The following is a 17,539-nucleotide window of genomic DNA, read 5'->3' as shown; positions in this document are numbered from 1 at the left end:
AAAAAAAAAAAAAAAGATATCACAACACTCCAAACGAAACTAAGAATAAAATACAGAAATCTTAAAATGCATAGTTGTACTCATTATCTGCTATCCTTATGCACTCTGACTTAAATATGCTACTTTATTTCCTTAATAATTCTATTCCTGAATGAACTACACAAACTAATCGTTCAATAGTTTTTGTTTTGTTTTCAGAACTATTTCCTAAATACACTACATATATCAGAGGTAGAAAAATAAGTTTTTACTTTTATAACATTAATAAAATATGGCAATGATTTTTAAAAAAATAATTTTTTACTTGAAATTATTCTAAATTTGCATATTCATATTAGGTACACAAAGAAATCAAAGAACAAGCAAAGTAAAAATAGAGCAACAGTGCTTTATATACTACATCAGAATGCTTTAACTTGTAATAAATTATTTTAGGCAAAGATATATTTAAAATAAAATAGGCAACATTACTTTACCAGTAAACGATATATCCTAAGTAGTCTCAGATTCTTCCTTAGCACATCTACTGTTAATTTTATTTATCTAAACACTTTCTTGAACTGTTTTAATGGTAACTCATATACTAAATATTTAAGACATATTTTACATGAGGTTAAATAAATAAATAAAATATATTCATGTTCGCCTAGATTTCGATGTTATACCAATGTACACATGTCAAAACTCTTCTAAGTCAGCAAGAATATTATACATTCTGTTTTCTGGGTTGGTCAATTTGAACGTATGTACGAAATCAGGTAAACAGTAAATAACAACACAAGCAGTTTCCACTTATAAATTACTGCTTAATTGAGAGACAATGAAATATATAATTTTCCTTTAAGACAGAAAGGTTAGATATCATCTTGCTTTTTGCTTACTTGTCTATTTTGAAGTCATTCTAATTTCTTTATTTCTCCAACTGAAATATTTTGTTTTTTCCTCCCATTTCAAAAACTGTACAAAGCTTGTTTTCAGACTAGTTCAGTGCTACTCAAAATGTGGTACACAGACCAGCTGCCAGTTTTGAACTCTTTCTTTGTTACTGGTCCAAGAGAGATAAAGAATCAGCTACATCACTATGTCTACTGTTAAGTTCACCTGATATTTTTTAGTAGCAAAACTTTCTCACGAAGGAAGCAAGATGTTAATTTACATTGAGATGCAAGTTCCGCATATCATCAAACTGGTACTTTTAATAGCACTAACTAAATGACAAAAAAAACAAAAAACAAAAAAAAAACCACAAACCATTATGATACTATCAAGGTATAAACAACCAGTTTCAGTATAATTGAGTTTGCAAAATTTCATTAAAAAATGTATGTATTTAAAATGTTTTCAGTACACAAATCCAGTTTCAATTAAACTACTAAGATAGATCTCTTTTAAACTATCACATGAAAATCATAAGACATTTCTACCTTGTCTCCTCAATTGGTGATCATGACAACTTAAAACACAGGAAAGAAGATACAGACTCTTAAACAATCATCTTTTTGAGCAAAAAACCCCAAATACATCTTAACTAATTACTTGGAATTTAAATTAAATGGATTTAGGAAAATACTGCCCCTCTCCTTTTGAGTCACTTTTCTAAGCATTAATTGTATATGTTTATGACATAAAAATGTATTTTCAAAATATCTGTAAAATGTAACTTATTTTTAATGGTTACATAACATAAAAGACTTCAATAATAAAACAGTAAACAGATTTTGACTTATACAGACCTCATTTAGACACCGTTTCTTTGTGAATATATTTCTAATAAAGGTTTCCTGAATTTCTTCCTGCTTCACTAGGTACTGCCAAAGCCTCTTCACAGACAGTGCCAGATGGTGTTTGGATCTACAGAGAGACAGCAAATTTAATTATACACGTTAGAGATTTCTTATTAACTTGATCACAATTCCTTGGTACTATATGAATATTCATTATAATAAATTAACTAGAATCAGACCATACGATCTAGGGAAAAACTAGGCAAGCTTTTTCCTAAAGGATGAGACAGTAAAGATTTTGGGCTTCGTGGACCATATAGTCTCTGTCGTGACTACTCAACTCTGCCGTTGCACAGGTTACGTATCCCTCATCCAAAATGCTCGAGACCAGAAGTATTTTGAATTTCATGTTTTTTCAGATTTTGGAACATTTGAATATACATAATCAGATACCTTGGGGATGGGACCCAAGTCTAAACACAAAATTCATTTATAAATATACACATAACCTGAAGATAATCTTATATAATATTTTTAGTAATTTTGTACATGAAACAAAGTTTGTGTTAAGTACTTATGTGTGGAATTTTCTACTTGTGGCACCATGTGGGTGTTCAAAAAGATTCAAATTTCCGAGAATTCTGGACTTTGGATTTTCAGATTAGGGATGTTCAACCTACAGTGGGAAAGCAGACATAGGTAATACGCAAATGACATATATCATTATGATCCAATAAGATATTATTTATAAAAGCACAGGGAGGGCTGGATTTGGCCTGAGGGGCTGACCATAGTTTGCTAATCCCTATCCCAGGGCCATAGGATCTAACAAAAACAGGTATGCTTCCTAGAAGTGATCTAGAAGTAGAGCTATTCAAAGTATTGCCTGTGGACACATACCAGTCCACAAACTCTGTTACTGATCAGCAATGAGGTAAGAGCTTCTGCAAAAATGCAAATTAACTATAACACTAAGTAACCCATCTCTCTCTCCTCCTTGCCCACTATCTCTTAGCCCCCGTCAAAAAACAACAAAAAAACTTATAGCACTAAGCCACTAAATACATTGTTTAGTTTAGTTAATATTTTTCATGACAAGACTTTCTTTCTAGATGAAGCAAGCACTGCACTGAATTACCTTTTGATTCAAACTTTCTTTCCTCTTGGACAGTAAAACAATTGCTAACTTGCAATTTTGAATAGCACTGCTCTAGAGCAGGCACCAATAAACTATGGCTCACAGGCCAAATCCAGCCTATCTCCCATTTTCGAAATTAACTTTATTGGACCACAGCCATGCCTATTTGTTTACATATTGCCTATGGCTGCTTTTACTATATAATGGCAGGGTTGAGTAGTTGTGACAAGGACATACGGTCCGAAAAGCTTAAAATATTTACTACCTGGACTTTTGCAAGAAAAGTTTGCTAACCTCTAGAATACCACAGGCATTACACAATGACACAGATTTGAGTCTAGAACAGCAAATTAAACATAGGCCTTAAATATTTTTTCTCTGAATATTACCTGACAACATTCTGACTTATTAAAACTCCTACCTTAAAAACAGTATCCACAGGAAAACCTACTTGAAAGGAGTGTTTGTAGGTTCCAGTAAAGCTTTGTGGCGGAGAATTGCAGGACCTGCAGACAAACTCTCTTCAGAGATATGACTTGCAATGTAGTTTTGAGGTGGCCCACCAAGGATTTCAAGTCGTCGGAGAAGAACTTGTTCCCAACACTGAAGAGTTTTTAGAACAGCATGACAAAGAGGTGAACTAACTGGAAGCTCTAAAAAGGGAAAATATAATTGACCCACATTTATCTTCTGCAGTAAAATGCTATATTCAATTGTAAGAAAAGACTGAGTGAAGCTATTAACACACACGTTGGCAGAGGAGATGTGGAAGGAGAGACAGGCACAGAAATCTAGTAGATTAAAAAAGGGATGTCATAAATCTGAATAAGCATTTCAACATTACTGCTTTTGACTTTCATTTCACATCAAAAATGTACTAAAGATCATGAAAATATGTGTGGGAGGAAAATTAATTGCTTTAAACCTTTATATCAGCTCAATTTCTGCATGGCACATAATTCTAAGATTTATTTAGAAATTAAAAATAATACACAAAGTAAAAAAAAAAGAGTTAAATAATACTTCCCATGAAACTCAGCACTTCTAGTTCTTCCCCTTCATATTCTTGAGTCCTGATTCCACTTTCAACTTCTGGCTATTCCTGCTATTTACCTCCCCATATCTAAACAACATGTTTCCACAGTGAGTTTTTTTTCTGAGACAGAGTCTCATTTTGTTGCCTGGGCTAGAATGCTGTGGCATCAGCCCAGCTCATAGCAACCTCAAACTCCCGGGCTCAAGCAATCCTTCTGTCTCAGTTTCCCAAGTAGCTGAGACTACAGGCATGCGCCACCATGCCCAGCTAATTTTTTTCTATATATTTTTAGTTGTCCAGCTAATTTCTTTCTATTTTTTTAGTAGAGATGGGGTCTCGCTCTTGCTCAGTCTGGTTTTGAACTCCTGAGCTCAAACAATCCACCCGCCTCGGCCTCCCAGAGTGCTGGGATTACAGGCGTGAGCCACCACGCCTGGCCCATAGTGAGTTCTTGATTTTTCAGTTTTAGTAATAATCTACTGATTTACTACTATAGCATGTGAGAATAAACTTCTTTCTCCATGATTCTAATACAGTCTCAAAATTTTTTGATTACATTGGTATTTTAGTGTTTTCATTATATATATGGAAATACAATTCATAGCTGAACCACTTGGTATATTATCATGCCCCTTTCTTTCCTGTACAACCTTTTCCTCCTTTTGGAGTTAATAATTGCTAGTTTTTGCATTGGCTTAGTTTTCTGTATGTCTATCATTATTAAATCCCTCAACACTTGGCTAGAGCTATAAATAGAGTCTCAATGTAGTCAATCACATCAGGTTCAGTGCTCCTGATTTCTCAGATGTTGCCTTCCTGACACATTTACAGATGGCTGGTTTGGTTGAAAGAAACCTATCTTCTACAATAGAAAGTTACTAAACTTTTTTCTCCTCTATTTAAACAAATACAGAATAGTAAATCAAAAGTAATGGCATCCCTCAGTTCATGTTAAGATATTTATTACCTGCAAGATCATGACCTGCAAAGGGATAGAAAGTCTTCAAATTGCTGAGCACCAATTGCACCATTGCCAATCGCATCAATGACCAACTAAAAATAAAGCAATAATGGATCCATTAAAGATTTATATATGGATTTTAAAGAGTACACCACCCTTTGAGCCAATAATTCCACTATTAGGAATCTACCCTGAAGATATTCCTCCACAAAACAAAAGAATATATGCATACAGTTACTCATGTCAGCATTATATAGCACAAGAGCAGAAACAGCCAAATTTCCACCAGGAGATTACTATTTGAATAACTAGTTTTGAACTATGGAATATCAGCGTAACCATAAAGAAGTTCCACCATGTTTTAAATAAAAAGCAAGTTGGAGAATACTATATATGGTATGTGACCCTCTGCGTAAGAAAGGAGGGGAAATAAGATTATACATATGCATTTGCTTATTTTTGCAACAGAAGGATAAACCAGAAACTAATAAAAGTGGTTATACATAGAGGGTGTAAAGAAGGAACTGGGTGGAGAAAATAGAAATGTAAGTGAGACTTCCAATTTCACATTTTTATATAGTTTGACTTTAAACAAAGGTATTTCAGCTTTTCATTTATTTCAAGCGAAACACATTTATTTCTTAAAGTATTGGCTTTTTAGTTATTTTTTAACTGTGGTAAAAAACGCATAACATAAAACTTATTATTTTAGCTTTTTTTTTTTTTTTTTTGAGACAGGGTCTTGCTCTGTTGCCAGGACTAAAGTGCAGCGACATCATCACAGATCACTGGCAACCTCAACTCCTAGGCTCAGGTGATCTTCCTGCCTCAGCCTCCTGGGTAACTGGGACTATAGGCATGCACCACCACGCCCAGTTAATTTTTCTATTTTTTGTAGAGATGAGGTCTCACTCTTCCTCAGGCTGGTCTTGAATTCCTGGGCTCAAGTGATCCTCCTGCCTTGGCCTCCCAAAGTGCTAGGATCACAGATGTGAGCCACCACGCCTGGCTTATTTTAACTATTTTAAGTACGCAGTTCAACAACATTAAATACATTCACACTGTTCTGCAACCACCACTATCATCCATCTCCAGAATGCTTTTCGTCTTGCAAAACTGTAACTCTTCACTCATTCAACAATAACTCCCCGTTCTTCCCCTTCCCCAACCCCTGGCAACCACTGTTCTATTTTTAGTCTCTATGGATTTGAGTATTCTGGGTACTTCATATAAGTGAAATCACACACTATTTCCCTTTTTGTGACTGACTTCACTCAGCATAATGTCCACAAGGTTCATTCATATTGTAGCATGTGTCAGAATTTCCCTCCTATTTAAGGCTGAATAATATTCTATTGTATGTACACAGGACATTTGTTCATTCATCTGTTGACAGACGCTTGGATTGTTTTCTCCCATTGGTTACTGCAAATAATGCTGCTATGAACACAGGTATATAAATATCTGTTCAAATCCCTGCTTTCAATTCTTTGGGGTATATACCCAGAAGTGGAATTGCTGGATCATTTGGTAATTCTATTTTAAATTTTTTGAGACACTACTATACCGTTTCCCATGGTAGCTGCACTATTTTACATTCCCACCAGCAGGGCACAAAGGTTCCAATTTCTTCCCATCCTTGCCAACTCTCTTTTTTTTATAGTAGCCATCCTAATGAGTATGGGATGGTATCGCATTGTGGGCTGTAATGTCTAAGTCTTTTGTTCATTTTTTAGTTAAGTTATTTTTTGTCGCTGTTGAGTTATACAATTTGACTTTTGAGCCATGTGAATATTTTATATATTCAAAAAGTAAAATTGATTCAAAGGTGTAATAAAAACCGATATACCAGTAAGTAAAAATCTTATAATAATTTTCATTAAAGAATGACTTCATGTCACTAATATACTTCTTTGGGAAAATTCATATTTTTATTACACCAGGAACATACTATGTTTTAATAAAAATATGCACCTTTTAGATATAAACATATCAATAGAGACAAGATAATATTCCATCACTCATGAATGTAAGAGTAATGCAGGATTGGAGCTGGAGGTGAACATTCTGAACATTTTTGATAGTACTTATTGATAACTTACAGTACTAATGTTCTTCTGTACTATGGATTTTCTAGGCTAAAACAGTGGAATTTGTTTATATTAAGGTCCAAAAAGGCATAATTTGGAGCAGGATTTGTGAGATATGATACAAATCATAGATGGTCTACTCATGGATAATCAAAAGTTAACTGAGAAATTATTGTTAAGGAAATAAATTTAACAATTTTAACCAAAGTAATCTGAGTTATAATATTAATATAATTCACCAAGCCATTAATTTCACAGATATTATTTTCAAAAATATTATTTATATAAACCATGATGATTTTTTAAAAGAAGCTTAAATCTGCGATCCTTAAGGAGAGCTAAAAAAAAAAAAAAAAAAGGAAGCTTAAAGTGAAATACTCCATACCTATATGAATTTGAATTAGAATGCTCCTGGAGATGGAAATCTGATGCTAAAACATCATCATCATCATCATCATCATCACTTTCCAGGCTCTCCTCTGAATCATATTCTGCTCGACTTTGGGAAGGGGGTAGAAAAGGCTAAAATAAAATAATTATGCAATTTATCATCCAAATACCTGATTTAATATATTCATATAGTCTGATAGTAACAATTCATAACATTTACATATACTTCCTTATAAGTAACTATTGCCATTCTGCGCTTTTGACATCACTTTACACAATTCTCTTATTTATTCATCCAGCCAACAAAAAATTTAAGTATCCACTATGTGTCAAAAGTGTACTTGATGCAAGAATTAACATGGATACAGTTACTGCTCTTATAGCGTTTACATTTTAGCAGAAAAGACAGGCAAATAACAGAAAATTAAATGCGAAGTGTATTATGTGCTATAAAGAAAAAAAAAAAGGGGCCGGGCGCGGTGGCTCACGCCTGTAATCCTAGCACTCTGGGAGGCCGAGGCGGGCGGATTGTTTCAGCTCAGGAGTTCGAGACCAGCCTGAGCAAGAGCGAGACCCCGTCTCTACTAAAATTAGAAAGAAATTAATTGGACAACTAAAAATATATAGAAAAAATTAGCCGGGCATGGTGGCGTACGCCTGTAGTCCCAGCTACCGAGGAGGCTGAGGCAGAAGGATTGCTTGAGCCAAGAAGTTTGAGGTTGCTGTGAGCTAGGCTGACGCCACGGCACTCTAGCCCGGGCAACACAGTGAGACTCTGTCTCAAAAAAAAAAAAAAAAAAAAAAAGAGAGAAAAGAGTTGAGATGGAGAATAAGGAGAACTGAGATCACAGAAGGCCTCTTTGAAAAGTGGTATTTAAGTGAGACCTAAAGGACAGAAGGAAGAAGCTATATAACAAGAAGGAAGAAAAGCATCTTAGGCAGTGGAAATAGCATGCCGAAAGGCTCTAAAATGGGAAAGAGTCTGGTGTGGAAAAAAAGAAGTCTGGCAGAAGTCTGCTAAGCAAGAGGATAAGTGTTGAAAGGTTGAAGAGCATAGCAGATGACAGCTCAGATGGGGTCTTATAGGCTATGATAAAGTGTAATGGGATGTCACTAGTAAGTTTTAGGTAGAGGACAGGTACTGAGATTTGTATGCTAAGAATATTGCTATGACCACTCTCTTATGCGAGAAAACTCAAATAGCAAGAGCAGAAATGGGGACATCAGTAACTAAAGCAAGAGTTGGCAGTCCGGATATAGGCGTTACATGACAAAGTTGGAAAGAAATAACAGACTCAAGATGTATTTTAGAGAAAGCTCTGACAGATTTGCTGATACATTTGGAGAGCAAAGGCAAGTGAGGAAAAAAGAACAATTCCTGGGTTTCTGGCTTGAGCAACTCTAAAGATAAAGGTGCCATTTACTAAAATAGAAGGACTATGGGTATAAGAGGGGAGAGGTTGGAGAAAATAAATATCAAATCCCGAAAACTTGGAGACAACCAAGATTCACGGGTCAAGTAGAAGAAGGGTGAAAAAAGAAGATCATGAAGGAATAAACAGTACGCTTAAGAAAAAAACAAAAACTATGGCCAGACGCAGTGGCTCACGCCTGTAATCCTAGCACTCTGAGAGGCCGAGGCAGGAGGATCGCTTGAGCTCAGGAGTTTGAGACCAGCCTGAGCAAGAGTGAGACTCCATCTCTACTAAAAATAGAAAAATTAGCCAGGTGTGGTGGTGTGTGCCCGTAGTCCCAGCTACTTGCCAGGCTGAGGAAGGAAGCTCACTTGAGCCCAGGAGTTTGAGGTTGCTGTGAGTTAGGCTGACGGCACAGCACTTTAGCCCAGGCGACAGAGAAAGACTCTGTCTCAACAACAACAAAAAAGAAACTCCAAGAGATTGGCATCAAGAGAACAAGAGAGAAAAACATTTCAATGAAGGAGGTGGTTAAGTGTATTGAATAATGCAAAAAGGTTAGAAAAGATGATACAAAAAAGTGTCAGTTATATTTGACATAGATATTACCTGAATCTCAACGAGAGCAGTTTCAGTGGGGTAACTGGGTCAGAAATTATACAAGTAAGTATGAAAGGGAAACAAGGTAATAGAAAGAAAATGTGTACACAGTTTTGAAAATTTGAGTGTTGGGACACATTTCTGTTCTGATGAGAAGGAGCCACTACAGAGTAAGAGAACTGAAGACACACAAGAGAGTAGAAAAGAAAAGTGAGGATGAGAGTCAGAATAGAACTGGGGGGAAATGGTCTTTGTTAGGAAGCACTCTTCCTCTATTTTATCAGGATGGAAGAATAAGATGGGAACAAATGTCGATTGGGTTATAACTTATGATGGGATGATGAAAGAATTTTGTTTGATTTTATTTTTCTCAGGGACTTATAAGGTGAAGTCATCAGTTAAGAGTGAGGATAGGATGGAAGACGTGGGAAGTTTGAAAAAAAGTTGTAAAATCTTGGATCTAGGGGAGTCCAATAAAGAAACACAGCAGGGAGGGTGGAACTTCTGGAATAGCTAAATAAAGAGCTTGGTAAATCCTCTCTCTAAAAAGCAACAATAAAACTAGACAAGCTGTCAAAAATGACCAGTGGAAATTGACCAAATGCATACAACACACAGAGAAGCATTCACTTAAGAAAATCTACTGAATCTCGGTAAAACAGTAAGAATTTTAGTCAGAGGCTGTTCCCATCCCACCCCAAACTTTGTGATACGGAAGTTCTATGAGGGCCAGCAGGACAGGCTGTAAGAACTAATAGTTCCAACGTAATGCCAGAAGGGACTGTATTTAAAATGCCATGCCCGTGGGTATTATCAAAAACAACAGAGATTTCATTAGCAAACAGCTCAGGAAGACTAATATCTGAACTTCCTTGAGGTTGTGATACAGACTGGGGTAAGGGCAGATCCCAGAAATTTAATAAGGAAATCCAGGAACAAGAAGCTAAAGAAAGCCTTGCTAACTAACAACCCTATATGCAGCAAAACTATTTTTCAAAAAATGAGGGTGAAATAAAAATATTCCTAGATAAATGAAGTGCTTAGTAAGTATGTGTTGAATGAATAAATGACTCCGCATAAGGCAATGAGGAACAAGGAGATACAAACTCCCTTCAATACCTTGAAGGATGTAGGATATTAAAAAAATAAAACCACAGCTTAACAAGCCTGGGAGATTGGTGTCACCAGAAAATAGTCAGATGTTAATTAATGCAAGGAAGTAAAGAGAACATTCAGAAGTTGAGACTGTGAGGGATTTTGCTGATGACATGAAAAGCAGAATATACATATAGGTAGTCCTTCCTTCGCACTGTAATGCATGACTGTAAAAATGACCAAACAGAAACTATATGAGCAATATTAATAATCAATGGTAAAATGTACCAATATTCTGTGACCTTTAAAAATATCTGTCAAAACACTAAAACCTTTCTTACTGTCAGCTACAATATAAATCTACAATATAAATGTACAGAGAAATTTTTAAAAATAGTAAAACTAATATTTCATATACTATAATTAAAATATTAGAAATACTGAGAATTAAAATGTTTTACTGCTTTGTAAAAAATGTATCAAGAGTAGCTTGAATAGTGATTGCCTTCTTCTAACTCTGTAACTTGGGATATGAAGCAAGCATCCTTTCTATGCCTTAACAAATAGTCGTTATTTCTTTTTCAGTTTGTATCAGCTTCCAGTATTTTATTCTTTGCAGTTTCAATGTTGTGAGTCCTTTTTAATGTAATGTAATGTTTTGGGTTTTTTTTTGCCAAGGTCACTATCTCTGGAACATCTGCATCCTTCCTTATAACTACTTTCTACGTTTACATTGATAAAATTCACCTTTACTAAATTCCTCTGGCTGCACGAGTCTTTTAAATGGTAGCAGTGTCAACATTCTCACAGTTAGCTATTTTTCCTATAACTCTATGTTCATTTTAAATTTCATTCTTAGTACTATTACTTTTCATTTTTTTGTTGCACTTTCATCTGAGTTGGCCAATTCCCTCTTCTGATTATTCAATTTTGTAAAATATCATATGAGTTTATCATGGGAGTCAAGGAAGCAAAACAATTGCATATTTTGCTGTGTGTGAATTGAATGACAAGTGCTAAATGATCAATCACTGACAAACTTTGAACTGACATGATTGGTCACTGATCATGAGGTGTATCTTACCTACGTAGTGATTTCTGGAATAAAGAACTAGCAAGGAAGTTTGTTCTTTATGCAATTACTCACATTTAATATACTATAGTAACTTAAATTTGAACCATGTTTTGGAGGGAGTATTATTTACCTGAACACTAGTCCTCGGAATTCACGCATTATCAGAAAAACGAAGGACTGTCTGCAGTAACAGAAAAGAGCGTGTATGGAGATAGATGACCAAGGCACTTTGATTGCTTAACCACTATCGAGTACATTAGCACGAAGGTGTTAACCAATTTTTCTTTTTATCTAAGAACTTTGTTTTGTTTAAAATGCAAAAGCCATAATTTATCAAAAAATTGCCTGATACTAATGAAAATTTTCTAAACCAGAGTGGAAAAACATTTGGAAGCACCGATAATTACCTTTATTTCAAACACTTTCATTTCCATTTGACTATGTAAATATTGATCTGAATAACACTTTTATTACCTTGGCTATGAAATAGTCCCAGATACTGAGCTCAGGTGGAACGAACTTCTCTTTAACTGCCAGTGACTCCTGGCTTACTGATGGTGAGGAAGAGGTCAATGGGGCAGATTCTCTGCAAGACATTTTTGATGGCCTAAAACGTTTGCTCTGTTTTTCTCCTTCTTCAACTAGTGAAGAAACTAACAAGAAGAAAATAAAGCACTATTAAAGTAAGTTCTATTTTCATTGTACTTATTTCACCTGTCTTTATATAAGATCTAAGGTTAACTACAAGTAAGTATACACACAAAAATAAGATTATGATTAAGTATACAGCAGGCAAGAAAAGGGAAGTAAGACAAAAATCATTCTGTATAGTAACCTCTATTTTTTCCTCAACTTGTCTATCACTCTCTGAATGTTGACTTATCTACAGTATATGCAGGATAAAAGGATGTTATGTCTACCTGTAAACTGGTCTGCAGTTTGGCTAAGAACATGACAAGAAATTTCCTACATCCTAAACTTTGTTTTTTAAAGAATATAATGGGATGCCAATATTAATTAAAAGCAACAGCTCACTTCTGAGATCCTTCAGTAATCACTGGCCTTATATTTACATATAAAACTACAGTTTTCATTAGAAAACATTTTTTAAAATTCGAGCACCATAACTACTCAAACTGTTTCAAACTTTTGGAAATGGCCAGAGATGGAATATTCTAGCCAATGGAATTACAAAAAAGAAAAAATGCAATCATTATTTTACCTTCTAAACACTCTACAGTTAAACAGTCAGTATTCTCTTAGTATTTTGCCTTAGCATATTCAGACATTAGCATTTAAAAAGTTATACAAATCTTTAATCAACACTAAGTCACAGGATGCAAATCACCAGTAGAGAATCAAGGATCTTGCAGACATAGGCATAATCCAATAGGCAAACAATTTCACATTAAGGCACACCAATATTCTCCTTCAATGGTTCCAATGAGGTTTTACTTACCTTCCAAAAGAATACAAATAGTTGTGCTGTAATACAATTTTGTTTTATTGTTTGAAGCTACTCAGCTTGCAGATACAGCATGCACATGCATTATATCAAGCTACAGTAAGCTGAGTTTAACGTAGTAATTTGGTTATTTCAGAAAAAAGGAAAGATGAATAAAATATTAGTATTCTAAGAGTACTAAAAAGTGGTATGATTATTACTTAATCTTTCATTAAATCTGTAAATTTTTTTCTTTGTTCTTATTAACATTTGATAATCAACAATCAAGCTTCCAATATATCTGTTATACACATTAACACAAATTCTAAAAGCTAAACAGTGGTTTTACCAGCTTATCAAGTGAAGAATTTAGAATAGTGTTTTTTTTTAGCCTTTCAAAAAATTAATTCAAAGTTTTAAGATAAATTTATCATTTGACTTTAACATTACTGTTTTGCTTTTTTTTGTTTTTTAAAGAGGCGGGATCTCGCTATATTGTCCTGGCTGGCCTCAAATTCCTGGGCTTAAGTGATTCTCCCACTCAGCCTCCCTAGTAGCTGGCACTACAAGGCACATGCCACTGTGCCTGGCTGCTTTTTTTGTTTTTAAGTTATTAGAAGGGAGGTAAACAAAAAGGTATAGAGACTCTCTGGAAAAATAAAACTTATAAAACAATGCTTAATTAACAGATTTTTGCCAAGATTGCTGTGTCATAAAAAAAATAGTTTTAAAATTAAAACATAGGAAAGTCTTTAAAGAGAAAAAACATTTGAAAGTATAGTCTGTGAATCCAGACACATGACATGAAAATAAGAAACTGACCACACTGGGAAGAAATGTTTAACATTTAGACTCAATTCTAGGAAGTATAAAAACTACTTATCAAAACACTTGAAGAAGAAGGACCAAAGGAAAAACAAAATTGGCAATCAGGTTTACAGTACTAAGTGGTGTATGTATTACTTCAGATACTGTAACTAAGAGGACCTCAGCAATGTCTCTCACCAAACAACAAATGACCTGTGATTTGTCTATAGTTGCTGCATTTTCTTTTCCCTCCAATTGCAGGAAGATTTAAGGCAATGTTATGCTTAAATCCTGTTGGGTTAGATTGGTCATGAAGCTCAGGGGCACCAAAAAGACTATACAGCCGCTGGGTTGTTTCTGAAAATGCTAATAATCAAATATCAAGAATTTCTGCCACAACTTGGGTGAAAACGGACTCTGCTGTTCTATTATGAAGGGGAAAAACTACTTTACTAGTAATAGAAGAAAAAATACCAATCTTAAGGAGAAATAAAAAGGAACTTGGTGTAGAACTTATGAATTTTAAGGGGTATGGAGAGGCTAGAAAGTGGCTAAGGAAAAACCAAGGCATGCACAGGGGAAAAAGTCAGACAAGAATCATGCCTTGACATAAATTTTAAAATAAGTTTCTTAGTTGCTTTGATTCATAGAAAGCATTTTCTAAAAGGAGGCATCCATATTAAGATAGTAGACTATATAAATATACCCTTCTTCCCTTAAGAATACTTTCCTCACCCTCAGCACATGCTGCTGCACTGTGATGTTCTCAGAATTGCAAAAATCACTCCCAAAAGAATTCAAAACACAAACAGAGAAATGATTAAAAGCCTACATCTAAAAAATGGGAATGGAAGGAGAAGAATAAGGAAAACAATGTTGCTTTTTAAAAAATTCTTCTGTACTACTGGATTTGTTATCACATATATCCAGTGATTAAAACTCAAATATAAAGAGGAACTCTTTAACATTTATTTTTTTCAGTTTATTTTAAACCAGACACAATAAAATATTTTGAACATAGACTTAAATGTAATTTCTTTAAAAACTGAATTTAAATGAGACAGCAGAACTATCTCATTCTCTACTTCTTAATCTAAGGCACCCTTATGCCTGGGGCTATTCCTGAGTGTCCCAGAGAGTACAGGAAGCTTCAGGAGGCATATTACCCTGGACCTTCAAATTTACCCCAAAATTTAGGGGGAGAGGAAAAGGTAGATTATTTAACTGATAGTTTAAAACATTTTATGTTGAAAGAAACAGATGTGGAGAAGATAAAAGTGATACAAGTTTAAAATCAAAGAGATTTTAAAATTTATTTCTTGCTTTCAGCAAGCCAATTCAGTATAAGTGCTCTGTCTCCTAAGAGCTATCTATTCACTTTCCTTTATCATCGGGAGTACTTCAGGTAAAAAGTGGGAGAAACACAAATGAATGTGCACTCAAGTATGAAACAAATCTTCAAAACTAAATGTAAAACGTGATTTTACAGGTAAACTTCCAAGATTCCCAAAAGGAAAAGAAGCAATTAAATGAAGGCACTTCTTAATCCTCAAAGAATAAAATTAATGATTAAACACACACAAAAAAAGCCTGACAGATGATACTATCCAGATTTTAGAAAGATTGTTTTTTTTTTTTTTTTTGAGACAGAGTCTCACTGTTTTGCCCGGGCTAGAGTGAGTGCCGTGGCGTCAGCCTAGCTCACAGCAACCTCACACTCCTGGGCTCAAGCGATCCTACTGCCTCAGCCTCCCTAGTAGCTGGGACTACAGGCACGCACCACCATGCTCGGCTAATTTTTTCTATTTTTAGTTGTTTGGTCAATTTTTTTCTATTTGTAGTAGAGATGGTGTCTCGCTATTGCTCAGGCAGGTCCTGAGCTCAAATGATCCGCCCGCCTGGCCTCCCAGAGTGCTAGGATTACAGGCCTGAGCCACCACGCCCCGCCTGATAAATATCTCAATAGAAAGTGATTTGTCTTAAACTAGAGAGCAAGGCAGTCACCAAGGTAGTTGGTATGCAAAATGATTCACTGGAATATGGAAGGAAAATACTATAACTTCTATTTAGATTTATTTTTTAAAAAGTAAGAGGAAGGGGGAGAAGGAGAAGGGAAAAGGTAGAGAGAAAGAAGAGACAAGGGGAGAGGAAAGATAAGGGGCAGGGGGAGAGGGAGGGAGAGGGAAGGAAAGGGAAGAAGGGGAGAGAAGGAAGTAGTAAACGGAAGAAAATAAACTTTGTCAATGTTTAATATCTAGATCAACAGTGGTACTCATAAATATGCATCTACTGAGGGTTTGCTCAAGCGTGTTTTGTGAATAGGGTTATGTAATCAGAAGTCTGGAGATCACTTCCCTAAAGTTTTATTTACTTTTCTGTCACCCTGACTGCCACAACATGATTCTGTCTATAAGATTTCAACTCAAACCCAGCAAACTTATTGAAAATTTGAATACAGTCTATGAAAACCATGGAATATTATTCAGCCTTAAAAAGGAAGGAAGTTCTGTCACATCCTACAACATGAATGAACCTTGAGGACATTACGCTAAGTGAAATAAGCCAGTCACAAAAAGACAAAATACTGTACAATTCCACTTATATGAGGTATATAAAGTAATCAAATTCTTGGAAACAGAAAATAGAATGATGATTACCAAGGATGATTACCAAGAAGGGAAAGAGGATAGTTGTTTAATGGGTATAGTTTCAGATTCGCAAAATGAAAAGTTCTGGAGATGTGTTTCATAACAATGTAACATACTTAACACTACTAAACTGTACATTTAAAAATGGTTAACATGAAAAATCTTGTTATGTGCTTATCATAATAAAAAATTAGAATGGAGAAAATATATCCAAGCCATTCTGCTGCAGGAGTTAGGACTGCCAGAAATATCAGAAAATGGAATTAGAGAGAAATCACATGCTTAGTCTCAGTAGGTATGTAGAAATATTTGAGGGAGTCTAGGGTCAGATAGATGATCTAGATGTTGCATTTCTTATACGGTCAGTTTCTTCCTTTATAATTAGGCTTTAGCAGTGACATAAAAGGATAATGATCTGTAAAAATTAATACATGTGCATTTCTTGGAGGGTTTCTTTTATTTTCTATGCTTCTTCTACCCCTATTATATAAGAATTTACCTTCCCTAGCCATTTATAAAGTGAATGAACAGAACGCTATTTTTTTCTTTACCTTTTTAAACTTCAATTAAAATTTATGTTATATAGCCCTCAACAAAAATTCTAAGATTCTAACAAAAAATATATTCCTTTCCCCAGAAATATTAGTTATTTTGAGGTTCAGCAGCCTTTAAAAAGTTCTTTATAATAAATCATCAGTTAAAAATGTTTGGCATATTCAATTATATTTGAAATAGCTGGTTTTGTTTTGTAAACTAAAAATAAAATCCTATGTGTCCCCCAACAACTAAACAGACCCCTTCTTGGCCAAGTGGACTCCAGAAAAACCTTAAAACTGAGTTCCTGGCCATGTTGGGAAGGGAGGTTAGACACATTTTGTTATACTCCCTTCCTTTTGAAATTTAGACACAACAATTGACCAACATTAATGTTAAAACAGAAATCACAAGACTGACAAAACAGACTCCTTATGGCAGTAAGATACCAAATTATTATTATTAATATAAATAAGACATAAGGCCATGCAAGGCAAGGGCTAAATCATGTTTTTGTTTTTGTTTTTTTTTTTGAGACAGAGTCTCACTCTGTTGCCCAGGCTAGAGTGCCGTGGCATCAGC

At 34.9% G+C, this 17,539-nt stretch overlaps 1 protein-coding gene across 2 annotated transcripts in view; it reads right to left on the bottom strand.

Annotated features, from left to right (window-relative positions):
* The window catches only part of DMXL1 (Dmx-like 1), a 159,549-nt gene that overhangs the window by 39,934 nt on the left and 102,076 nt on the right, over positions 1 to 17,539 (bottom strand). For both annotated transcript variants that reach the window (XM_012659552.1, XM_012659553.1), the window contains exons 29-33: positions 11,999 to 12,177; positions 7,335 to 7,471; positions 4,866 to 4,951; positions 3,314 to 3,515; positions 1,734 to 1,851 (exon numbers count right to left, since the gene is read on the bottom strand). In XM_012659552.1, coding sequence (XP_012515006.1) covers positions 1,734 to 1,851; positions 3,314 to 3,515; positions 4,866 to 4,951; positions 7,335 to 7,471; positions 11,999 to 12,177 — 722 coding nt within the window. The remainder of the gene's footprint in view (positions 1 to 1,733; positions 1,852 to 3,313; positions 3,516 to 4,865; positions 4,952 to 7,334; positions 7,472 to 11,998; positions 12,178 to 17,539) is intronic.

Source organism: Propithecus coquereli, unplaced genomic scaffold (genome assembly GCF_000956105.1).
Source record: "Propithecus coquereli isolate 6110/MARCELLA unplaced genomic scaffold, Pcoq_1.0 Scaffold62, whole genome shotgun sequence".
Taxonomy (NCBI): Eukaryota; Metazoa; Chordata; class Mammalia; order Primates; family Indriidae; genus Propithecus; species Propithecus coquereli.
Note: the sequence above shows the minus strand (reverse complement) of the source record. Positions and strands in the feature narration are given on the sequence as shown.